The sequence below is a fragment of the Pituophis catenifer genome, unplaced genomic scaffold (genome assembly GCF_029215685.1).
Source record: "Pituophis catenifer annectens isolate HBS135680 unplaced genomic scaffold, rPitCat1.0.hap2 SCAF_4, whole genome shotgun sequence".
In the NCBI taxonomy this organism is placed as follows: domain Eukaryota; kingdom Metazoa; phylum Chordata; class Lepidosauria; order Squamata; family Colubridae; genus Pituophis; species Pituophis catenifer.
In genome coordinates this window covers 1,500,510-1,512,214 of record NW_027256884.1, presented here as the reverse complement: position 1 = coordinate 1,512,214, position 11,705 = coordinate 1,500,510, and the positions used below count along the sequence as shown (strand labels likewise).

Here is an 11,705-nt window from a genome sequence, read left to right as displayed (position 1 = left end):
AGCAGAAGACACAAAGCAGGGCTTGGTGTAACCTGTTATTTCTGTCGAAAAGTTGCTGAGAAAAATGTTTGTCCGTGTGTGTGTGTGTGTGTGTGTGTTGCGTTTTGTGATTTATATTCTGCTGTAATGGAAAGACATGAGTTTTTTTTTTTTTTAAATTTGATTTATATGCCGCCCTTCTCCGGAGACTCAGGGCGGCTTACAATGTGCTCAGCAATAGCCTTCATTCTTTTGTATATTTATACAAAGTCAGCTTATTGCCCCCACAACTGGTTTTGCCTTCTAAAACATTATCCTATATTATAGACAAAGGTTCGTATTATTCTTTGCTATCAGATTAATGACATTTTTCCTCAATGATTCTTTTTCTGATAACAGAATAATAGAGATGGAGGGGACCCTGGAGGTCTTCTAGTCCAACCTCCTACACTTTGTTTCTCTTCATTCTCTAATAATAATAATTCTGTTATTATTATTCTTTATAGCTCGACCGAGATTCACCCAGCCTGCAAAGATGAGACAACGGGTGATCGCCCGTCCGGTGGGGAGTTCGATTCGACTAAAATGTGTGGCCAGTGGCAACCCCCGGCCGGACATCAGCTGGCTAAAAGACAACAAGCCCCTCACATCACAGGAGATTGGTGAGAACAAGAGGAAGAGATGGACACTTAATTTGAAGAACCTGAAGCCGGAGGACAGCGGGAAATACACCTGCCGCGTTTTTAACAGGATGGGCGAAATCAACGCCACCTACAAAGTTGAAGTGATCCGTAAGTATTGACTGACAGTTGGGCATGACAGGTGTTGTGGCCTGTTGGCCACCAGCCCCTCCAGCAGCCGAATCAGAGGAGGAGGAGGAGGAGGAGGTGTGGGAGTCAGGGTCAGCATCAAGGCCACCTGAGAGCTCCGAGGGGGAAGAGGGAATGGAGTTGTCAGAGAGACAGAGACAGAGCCTGGGCCGTCCATCAGCCCTCCGATGGAGAGTCAACAGCCCCCAAGTCTGGAGGTGGCTGATGAGGAAGAGGAGGAACAGCTGGGTCCAGTGCCTGACGCGTGGATGCGCAGAAGGCAGAGGAGAGGAGAGCAGTGGAAATCTATGGGCTGGTCCTTGGGACAGAAGAGCCACAGCCGCTGCTAGCGAAGCCCCACCCTAGCTCTGGGGATAAAAGACAAAGGGCGGAAACGAATAGGTGTGGCTGACAACTATTCATCTCCCTGCCAGACAGACTTGTTAGCCTGGGGTGAGAGAGAAACTTTTTGCAGGGGCTGCAGGCGCTCCTAATCAAGGAATCTTTGAGTTAACTTCAGAGGGTTTGTCGTGTTTGGGGAGCTGGGTCAGAACAAAGGTCATTGTTTGACCTTTCTTGCTGTTAATGGAATCACTGCAATTGTTAGTAACACAGTTGTGAAGTGAATCTGGCTTCCCCATTGACTTTCATTGTCAGAAAGTCACAAAAAGGGATCACATGATCCCAGGAGACTGCAAGCGTCATAAATATGAGCCAATTGCCAAGATCCAAATTTTGATCATGTGACTATGAATAGAATAGATGGAATGGAGTGGAGTGGAGTGGAGTGGAGTGGAGTGGAGTGGAGTGGAGTGGAGTGGAGTAGAGTAGAGTAGAGTAGAGTAGAGTAGAGTAGAGTAGAGTAGAGTAGAGTAGAGTAGAGTAGAGTAGAGTAGAGTAGAGTAGAGTAGAGTAGAGTAGTGGAATGAAGAATAGGATAGAGGATAGAGTAGAGTAGAGTAGAGTAGAGTAGAGTAGAGTAGAGTAGAGTAGAGTAGAGTAGTAGAGTAGAATAGAATAGAATAGAATAGAATAGAATAGAATAGAATAGAATAGAATAGAATAGAATAGAATAGAATAGAATTCTTTATTGGCCAAATTGGACATTCAAGGAATTTGTCTCTGGTGCAGAACCTCTCTACATTCAAGCAACAAGTGATAAATCACGATCATAATCGTCATAAAATACATTCGCCATAAATCATAAGATACAACACATAGGGATAGCCATAGGATACTAAATAAGCAATCAACATATATCATGCTAGGATCCTAAATAAAACAATGAATATAAATCGTAAGATACAAGCAACAAAATTGTAGTCCTAAGAAGATAAGCAAATAGGTAATAGAAAAGATGAGAAGGATAATAGTAATACAGCCCTACTCAGTAGTTGGACAGTGTTGTGGAAAATAGTTGTTTAGCAGAGTGATGGCATGGGGGTGCTTCCACGGTCGTAAGTGTGCATAGTGGCCATAAGTCACTTTTTTTCCCATTCCTGTTGTAATTTCGGACGGTCCCTAAACGGATGTTGGTAAGTCAAGGACTGCCCGCACTTTCTACTCAAAGGCCAACTTCTCCAATCAGAGGACTTGAAGCAGCCCATCGACGGACTATCCTTTTTCAGCTACATAAAAAATGTGAATGGAAAGCACATGCGAGCATCCCCGTTGTGAGCCGATGATACAAGACCGTCCCACATCTGGGACTGATAAAGACGCAGCTGTGCGGAGCAGTGAAAACATGTGTTTACATTAAAACCAGGAGCAGAAACAAGGAAATGAATCAAATCTCAGCTCCGTGTAGGATGTAGCATGTAGCATTTTCCCCTTCATCGAAACCAGGCGGGCGTCGGCCACAGCTCGGCTCTTCCCATTTATCTTTCGTTCCCTTTCCAGATAAAGAAGGATGGCGTCTTTTTCTTCAAACTTTACAGAAAGAGGCATAAATTGCCAGATTTTTGCTATTAAGGAGATTTGAAGGCTGATTACCCTTCGTGTATCCTACGGGATAAAGAAGAGATTTATCATCTGATGTTCTGGCTGTTTTGTCTGAGCTGCTGGGATCTTGTCTGGTCCACCTGCCGTCGAAATGTGGCTTTTCCCTGAGTTGATTCCCTCCGTTTCCATGTTCATTTTGGTGTAGTTGACAAGCTACATCTTATGATCTGTGTTCTTTATTGCAATGGCCCTGCAATTCTTCTTAGCAGATCTCTTCTGGTTATTATATATTTATTATATATTTTATTATATATTTATTATAGAAATATAGAATAACAGAGTTGGAAGGGACTTCGGTGGTCTTCTAGTCCAACCCTCTGCTTAGGCAGGAAATCCTACACCACTTCAGACAAATGGTTATCCAACATCTTCTTAAACATTTTCAGTGTTGGAGCATTTACAACTTCTGGAGGCAAGTACTTCCACTGATTAATTGTTCTCGCTGTCAGGAAATTTCTCCTTAGTTCCAGGTTGCTTCTCTCCTGGATTAGTTTCAATCCTTTGCTTCTTGTCCTAACCTCAGGTGCTTTCGAGAATAGCTTGACTCCCTCTTTTTTGTGGCATCCCCTCAGATATTGGAAGACTGCTATCATGGCATCCCTGGTCCTTCTCTTCACTAGGCTAACCATGCCCAGTTCCTGCAGTCGTTCATCGTATGCTTTAGCTTCCAATCCCCTAATCCTCTTTGTAGCTCTTCTCTGCACTCTTTCTAGAGTCTCCACATCTTTTTTACATTGTGGCGACCAAAACTGGATGCAGGATTGCAAGTGTGGCCTTACCAAGGCCTTATAAAGTGGTATTAACACTTCACGTGATCTTGATTCTCTCCCTCTGTTTATGCAACCTAGAACTGTGTTGGCTTTTTTGGCAGCTCCTGCACACGGCTCATGTTTAAGCGATTGTCCACTAGGACTCCAAGATCCCGCTCACAGTTACTACTGTTGAGCAAGGTACCACATATATTATATAGGACTATGGTCCTACCAACTATAGAGAAGGCAGACCATTTTCACCAGGGAAATATAAATCCATCTTGAATTTGCCATCAGTCTTGCTGTAGAGTAAGAATCAGTGGGATTAATAGATTTTTTTTTATTAAGAAACGTTAAGTTTTGAGAACGATAATTCTTCTCAATAAATGCACGGGGCAAGGGAGAGGAAGACAGGTTGGTTAGGCATGTGTCGGTTAAGAGTTGCTATGTGTTAAAAAAATAATTGAATGATACTAGCTTCTAATTTAGAAAGGATTGAGTTAATTGATTGATTCTACAGAAGATTAACAAACCTTGTGGATTCTTTTTAGTTTCTGGATGCCTTTGGCTTCTTTAGCATTTAGAGAAGGACTAAAATGCTGACAGTGAGAGCAATTCATCAGTGGAGTGGCTTGCTTCCAGAAGTTGTGGATGCTCCATCACTGGAGGTTTTCAGGAAGAGATAGGACAACTATTTGTCATGAGATCTCTTGCTCAAGCAGCAGGTTGGATTAGAAGTCCTCCAAGGTCTCTCCCAACATTGTTATTCTGTATCACATGTGTTAAGGAATTCGCAGAGTAACCCTCGAGTAGCAAGGGTGTGCACATGAAAGTGATTGAGAGTAGTTACGAATAAACATAGCCGACACACAGATACACTGAGTTGTGTTTACTTTCAGGAAATAGTAAGGCACAGTCCAATAAACAGTCCAAGTCATACACATATAAAGCAGGAGATAGCCAAAATGACAGTCCAGGGATAATCCAATAACAAAGTCTTCTTACCAGTCGTTGTAGTCATTCACAATAAACAGTTCTTCTGGATTTGCAAACAGTAGCATACAGAGATATCAGAGAGCAAGAACAGCAAAGAGAAACAAACCATGTTTCTAGCTCCCTCTTAAGGAGATTGGCTACAGAGCTAACCAATCAGGACACAGTATGATGCAATACAGCAGTCTTAAAGCTATATTGAGGGTTTATATATTGCCAAACCCAACAAGGTAGGTAATAATCATTTCCTAACAACATGCAAGGTTTAGACAGCTCTTACTCAAGAGAAAACTCTTATTTATTTCTAGAGAGGACACGATCCAAACCCATTCTTACCGGGACGCATCCTGTGAACACGACGGTGGACTACGGAGGAACAACCTCATTCCAATGTAAGGTGAGGAGTGATGTGAAACCGGTGATCCAGTGGCTGAAGAGAGTGGAGTATGGCACGGAGAGCAGATACAATTCCACCATCGATGTCGGGGGGCAGAAGTTTGTGGTGCTGCCCACTGGAGATGTTTGGTCTCGTCCGGATGGCTCCTACCTGAACAAACTTATGATCGCACGCGCCAAGGAAGAAGATGCTGGCATGTACATTTGCCTGGGGGCAAACACCATGGGTTACAGCTTCCGAAGTGCATTTCTTACCGTGTTACCAGGTGAGATGTCTCCATCAATCTATTGACCATTGAGTTTTCCTTTAATGAAGATCAGGGGTGTCAAACTCGATTTATTCGCAGGCCGGATCAGCATTGTAGTTGTCCTCCGTGGACCGGTGGCGGGTGAGGGGAGTGGGCAGGCACATGCGTGTGCAGGCACTGCCCTCACCATCCTGGCTGCCTCCTGTGCACATGCACGGCTGCCGGGATGGGGTGGCCGAAGTGACGCAGGCCAGCTCCTTACCATTTCCAGGATGGCCGCAGGCCTTGAGTTTGACACCTTTGATGTAGTTATTTGTTAAATTTGCTTTCTTAAGCTCAGAGCTGTTGTGTTTGCAACTGAATTTTGAGCTCTCAGCGTATAATCACTCGTATCCAAATCAACTTCACTCAAGTCAACGTTGGCTAACATTTCCACCGGCTAATATTGAGGTCGGCTAAAGGCACCTAAATTTTCAGCCACCATAATTATCCTGGAAAATGCTTCTTACCATTCTGGGAAATGGGAAATACTTTTTCATCTCCTGTAGAACAGGAATTGGAAACTCCTCATTGTTTGAGACGAGCAGATCAAGCTAAGGCTGGTCCATCTCAGCATCTACCCTCTGGAACGATCTACCCCCAGAGATACGAGTGATCCCAGACCTCCTGACTTTTCGTCGGGCCCTAAAAACTTACTTTTTTCAGTTAGCCGGGCTGGCCTGATTCCATGTTGGTTTTAATGTTTGATACTGATTTTTAATTGAAATGTTTTAAATTATGGGCCAAATTTAATTATTTTTAAAAATTATTTTAACTTTTGTGTACAAATGTTTTTATTTTGGCTGTTCACCGCCCTGAGTCCGAAAGGAGAAAGGCGGTATACAAATCTAATAAAAGATAAAGATAAAGATAAAAAGAAAAAGAAAACTATGGGTAGGTGGAGGTACCCAGCCGCTAACTGTTTTGCGTGCAAATTTTTATAACAAATGCTCAAATCACTGTCTGAAAAGGAAGGTCCTTCTTGTATTTGCAAGACACACTTTTTTATAATTTATTTCAAGTTGAAATTTGCAGAGATTGTCCTTTAATTATCTTTGGGAGTCAATCCCATTTTATTAATCCCAACGATTAATACTTGGCTGGATTTTTATCCTAACAGATCTGATCCTAGATGTGTCCCACAAAGCTTAGCATATGAAAACAAAAGCATTGCTTTTCTTCAACACCTGGGGGACAAAAGCCATGTTTTGGAGTGCAAATTAACTTTGTTGTCTACACACAACCTTCTGCCCAGACCAAAATGAGTCATTGAGAAGGTTCTAGCAATGGATCATCAGGAGTCCTTGGTGCTCTCAGCTTGGTGGCTTTTCTGGAAGATGTTTCATTACCCAAACTGAATAACATCATCAGGACCCCTCATTTCAATCCTGAACTATATTATCTGTTACGATGATCACCAGGGGTCACTACATGACCAGTTTAAGCCTTACTGGGACTCCTCAGAGGTGGTAGCTAGGCATTATTCTGGGGAGTTCAAACCAGAATACTAGAAATTGAACTAATTAACCTTCAAGCATTCTGTAACTTTATATAGAGAGAGAGCATCAGTGCAGAAGTGATCCAGAACGCTGGATGAATTGTTGGAAAAGGCTTTGAACCTCATGGAATAACATCTGGCTATCCAGCTCTGAAGACACACTATCGATGTGAAGATAGTTCCCTCCATACATGGGGGGGCGGAGAATATAATGGGAACATCTGTGTATCTCTGGGTTCTGAGAGCTGAAGGGAAGGTGGATTGTACATACAAATCTGGTGACGTTGGATTCTGTTTCTGCTCTGACTGGAGACCAAGGCCGTAGGGCCGAACTACAGATTACATGCAAGCCCCTGTCCCTGACTTTGAACAATCACCTCCATCTGGAGAAGAGAAGGTCTAGATTTGTTTGGACTGAAGAAGAGAAGGATACTTAACCTTCCTTTCCTTACCTCTTTCTTCTAAATAATTCAGCCAGATGTTTTTCTTCCATAGGTTCCGAAGAGAGTATAGTTATGACAAGCAAAATATTTATAATAGCCTTGGATCAGGGGTGGTATCCTATTTAGCCATGTTTTCTAAGCCATGTGCATGCGTGCAAGCCACACGCGAGAGCAAAGCTTTTTGGTGCACGGCAAACCGGTGATAAAATTATCTGAAACCCACCTTTGCCTTGGGTGTATTTAGTGGGGAGAAGTGCAAGGCGAAGAAAGGGTTAAAGAAGCTTCTCTTCTCAACTCCAAACCAGCAAATTACTGCTGTAGGTTTAGGATCCCTGTTCACGTGTAAGAGAGAGAATGTTTTCTTCTGACCTTGAAACAGGGGTGAAATGCTCCCAGTTCGGACTGGATTGCCCGATCCGGTAGCGATGGCAGTTGGTGGTTCGGAGAACCGGTAGCAAAAATCTCTGCGGGCCCCCTCTCCCTGCCCATGCTCAGCTGAGACTTTGTGCTTGAGGTGGGAAAAAAATGAAACTTTGATTTTGGGTTTTGCTGATTAGATAGGTTTGTTGTTATAGAAACGGCTGGTATATATTACTATATAAAAGTAAAACATTGAGGTTTTTTTAAAGTCGCTTATTCTACTGCACCAAAAGGAACCGGAAGTCAATGCTTTTCTTCTTTTTCTCCTTTCCTCTTCCCCTTTTCCCTTATTTTCATTTTTTTTCTTTGTACTTCTGTATTTTATATTTTGATAAACTGGTAAAATATTGGAATACATTCTTCTAAGTTCTTCAGTTCCATCTCAGTGTCTGCTTTGAAATGTCCGAAAGAAAGATGCCAGATAAGGGAGGCCAAACCCAGCTCACTATTCTGACATTTCCTGGCCTGGTTCTAATTCTTCTTCTCCTTTATTTGTTCTTTCTGTCATGTAGACCCCAAGACCCCAAGTCAACCGATGGCACCTTCTTCTGCCAGCAATCTACCGTGGCCTGTCATCATTGGGATCCCAGCTGGGGCTGTTTTCATCTTTGGGACGATTGTCCTCTGGCTTTGCCAAACCAAGAAGAAGCCATGTTCTCCTCCAGCTGCAACTCCAGGACACAGGACCCAGCCTCGAGACCGGATCTGCACAGCCCAGGTCTCCGATAAAGACTGCTTGTCCTCCATAAACTATGAGGAATATGTAGCCCAGCAACAACACTTGCTGACCCAAGGGCCCGTCCTGGTTTCCAGCGCAGCTTCCAAAATGTACCCAAAAATTTATACAGACATCCACACTCACACCCATTCACACGTGGAAGGCAAGGTACACCAACACCAGCACATCCATTATCCGTGTTAAAAGGCCGCCATTTTAGAACGTTGTGACACGGAAGTCTGATTCGCTTTGGATCAGCGGAAACTGCCAGGGTGTGGGGCAAAATAACACAAGACAACACAACGAAACGGGGTGTCTTGTTCAGGGTGTGTTGTTACTGTGACCAGGAGTAATGAAGGAATTCCCAAATGGCAAAGGCCTTCCTTTAGGAGCCCGCTTTATCTTGGAGAAAAGCTGCTTCAGATGCCTGCTAACCTACAGGGTCAGAAGATGATCCAAGCCAACCCCGTTCTTCTTCAAGCAAGCAGCACAACGCCAAAGTGCCAACGCCCAAAGGGAAGCCTTGGAGTGGCCTTACCAAGAAGATGGATGGATGAGTGTGTGGGGGTTGCGCGTGTGTGTGTGTGTTTGTGGGGCGGTGCGTTTCAAAGTTGTGAAGCCAAGAAAGGCTGCCTTATAGTTAGCAATAACCAAACTCCTCATTCTCTAGAAAGCCCTTCCTGCAAAACCATGGAAACCTTCCCTTGGCCCCCTCCCTCCCCAAAACGAAGAACAATATATGGATCACTTTTATATTTATATTTAATTATGATCAAGCTGAATTGATAAATGGTGATGATGAACTGGAACTGCTGACTTTTTTTTAGAATTTAGGGTCAGGGTGGCCTTCAGGGATATTATGGGATGGGGGGGGGGGTTCACAAAAGCCAAGATGGAGGCCTTCAATAGGGATGGGCTTTGGTCTCCTGCTTGAGGCCATCGTGTCAATGAAGGCCAACATCTTGGGGTTTTTGAGCTCCTCTGCGTCCCCACCCTCAGCCTCGTATTCTTCCCTTACCTGAGGTGTAAACCCAATTTTCATGGATTATAGCAGAAAAGCCTCTTCATGACAACACAAATAAGCTGAAGTGTCTCGAAACAAACGGAATTTCCTCTGTTTCTCAGGAACAAATTTATTTCTGTAGTACGACTTGCAGGTTGAGAGAGAGAGAGAGAGAGAGAGAGACGGAAGAGGGGATCCATCTTACTAATTTGTGCGTATTTCACTTCAGTTCTGAGGGGAGAAACGGAAAATGTGACCGTATTAAAATGGAGTCGAGGCAGATTCAGTAAAAAGAAAGAAAGAAAAAAGAACGTAAACTTTTTAAAAAAATTTCTATATAGAGTTTAAGCGCAAATCGTGTATATTTAATTTATTTTGTAAAATGTATATTTTCTTGCAAAGTAAGCATTTCTATCCCTATCTTTGACCGTGGTTTATTTTACCCCCAGATTGCTGTGAATGGCAGGCTCTAAAAGATGAGGAAAATAATTTTTAATAGGGTCCTGTGTTTGCAGCCCAAACTATAATGGGGCCCGTGATGTTAGCATCCTTCAAGGGATAAAACATCTGGTGACATCTGGATGTGAGCGCTGCCCCTTTTATATTTGCAGGCATTATTGTGATTCAAGTACACAAAGGGAGAGCTTAATATCGTGTCACAGCGCATGGTTTATCCTTCTGAAGTCACCTCTAGGCTACGGCTCATCATTTTCTAGGCAATCCTCTTGTTGGTTCAGCAAAAGTTGGGGTTCTTGTTTTCTTCCCCGAAGCCATTGCTTGTTTTCAACAAGTAAGCAGGGCTCTGACACTGAAACAAGAGGGACTTTTAAATGGAATAACCCTATGCTGGCATATGGCAGAACCAAATATGAATGAAAATTTCAGTGCCAAGGTAATAACTGATGCCAAAGGATTTCACCCATGAGATTTCAGCTATTCAATGTTTCACACTGAAGAATATCAAATTAAGATGAATATCAAGAATTCATCTTAATCAAGATGAAGAATACTATTGTTGTATTCTATTGTTTTTCATCACTGGTGCTTTTTTCGAGAGGCAGCTGGATTATTTTGGTTTTTCTTCAAAGACGTTTCGCTTCTCATCCAAGGAGCTTCTTCAGCTCTGAATGGATGGTGGGGAATTTGAAGGATTTATATTCCTTGCAGACAGCTGGTCATTTGCATCCTTTTTGAGAGAAGCAACCTCCAAGTGCTTCAATGACTCGCTAAAAGAATGCAAATGACCAGCTGTCTGCAAGGAGTATAAATCCTTCCATTCCCCACCATCCAATCAGAGCCGAAGAAGCTTCTCGGATGAGAAGCGAAACATCTTCAAAAGAAAAAACAAGGAAGTTCAGTTGCCTCTTGAAAAAGCACCTTTGGGACAACCATGACCTGGAGGACTGAGAATCTCTATGGACACCTCCTTTGAAAATGTTTTGCTTCTTATCCAAGTAGCTTCTTCAATGCTGAAGAAGAAGAACTAAAGAAGCTTCTCGGATGAGAAGCGAAACGTCTTCAAAGAAAAAAAACCAGTCCAGTTGCCTCTTGAAAAAGCACCTTTGGGACAACCATGGCCTGGATGACTGAGAATCTCTACAGACTTTCATCACTGGAGGTTTTCAAGAAGAGACTGGACAACCGCTTATCTGGAATTGTATAGGATCTCCTCCCTTAAACGGGGCTGGACTAGAAGACCTCCAAGGTCCCTTCAAGCCTAATGTTTTATGTTCCATGACTGCATATACTATGTTTTTCAAAATCTACTCCTACTTTGTTGGAGAAACCTAAATTTTATGGTGTATGAGGAATACAACATCCATTAAATTAAATGCTGCTATGTAGAATTCCTACCTGATAGATATGCAGGGAGGCAAAACATGCCATCCAATTCTCATCTCTTTCCAAGTAGCACTTCAACTGCCTTTTCAGAAGTATTTTATTGCTGGGGAAATAGGATTTCCTCCAGATGGCATTTCAGTTTGGAGTCTGCTTTTAAGCGATTTTCTGAGAGTCTTTTACAATCCTAGCGCTGGAAAACTTTATTCCAGTCCAGAAGCGCAGGGCAGTGGATTATGGGTTGTGATCAAAGTATTTTGCATATACGCCTCCTGAAAGTTTTTTAGGCTATTAGGGTTGACAACTTAAAGTTCATATGGGAAAAGCACAATTTTTCTTGCTCTGTTAATCACTGTGTTGGTTTAGAAAGCACCAAAACATGGGAGAACAGAGGTGCACCCAGATGTTCATAACAAGGTCAGAAATATAAGAATAAATAAGCATTAAATTGTTAGCTGTTCAGAGCAATCCACTAAAAGTAATGAAAGTAACAACTATGCAATTTTTGTTAACGTCTACGGAACCCTGATGAAGGTGTGGCTGGTTGATGGAATAATAAATAAATTT

General features: G+C 42.8%; 1 protein-coding gene across 1 annotated transcript; it reads left to right on the top strand.

Moving 5' to 3' along the window:
- The first annotated feature begins 489 nt into the window (after positions 1–489).
- FGFRL1 (fibroblast growth factor receptor like 1) lies at positions 490–10,547 on the top strand. The gene is made up of 3 exons (XM_070942872.1): positions 490–770; positions 4,843–5,196; positions 8,091–10,547. The coding sequence occupies exons 1-3, from the start codon at positions 515–517 to the stop codon at positions 8,498–8,500; spliced, it is 1,020 nt and encodes a 339-aa protein (XP_070798973.1). The 5' UTR covers positions 490–514; the 3' UTR covers positions 8,501–10,547.
- The last annotated feature ends 1,158 nt before the right edge of the window (positions 10,548–11,705 follow it).

What these genes read in the sequence shown, in the direction of transcription:
- FGFRL1 (XM_070942872.1), top strand. Translation starts at nt 515, where the DNA reads ATGAGACAACGGGTGATCGCCCGTCCGGTGGGGAGTTCGATTCGACTA. An exon ending in CTACAAAGTTGAAGTGATCC is followed by an intron (nt 771 to 4,842) that starts GTAAGTATTGAC and finishes ATTTATTTCTAG; the next exon opens with AGAGGACACGATCCAAACCC. An exon ending in ATTTCTTACCGTGTTACCAG is followed by an intron (nt 5,197 to 8,090) that starts GTGAGATGTCTC and finishes TCTGTCATGTAG; the next exon opens with ACCCCAAGACCCCAAGTCAA.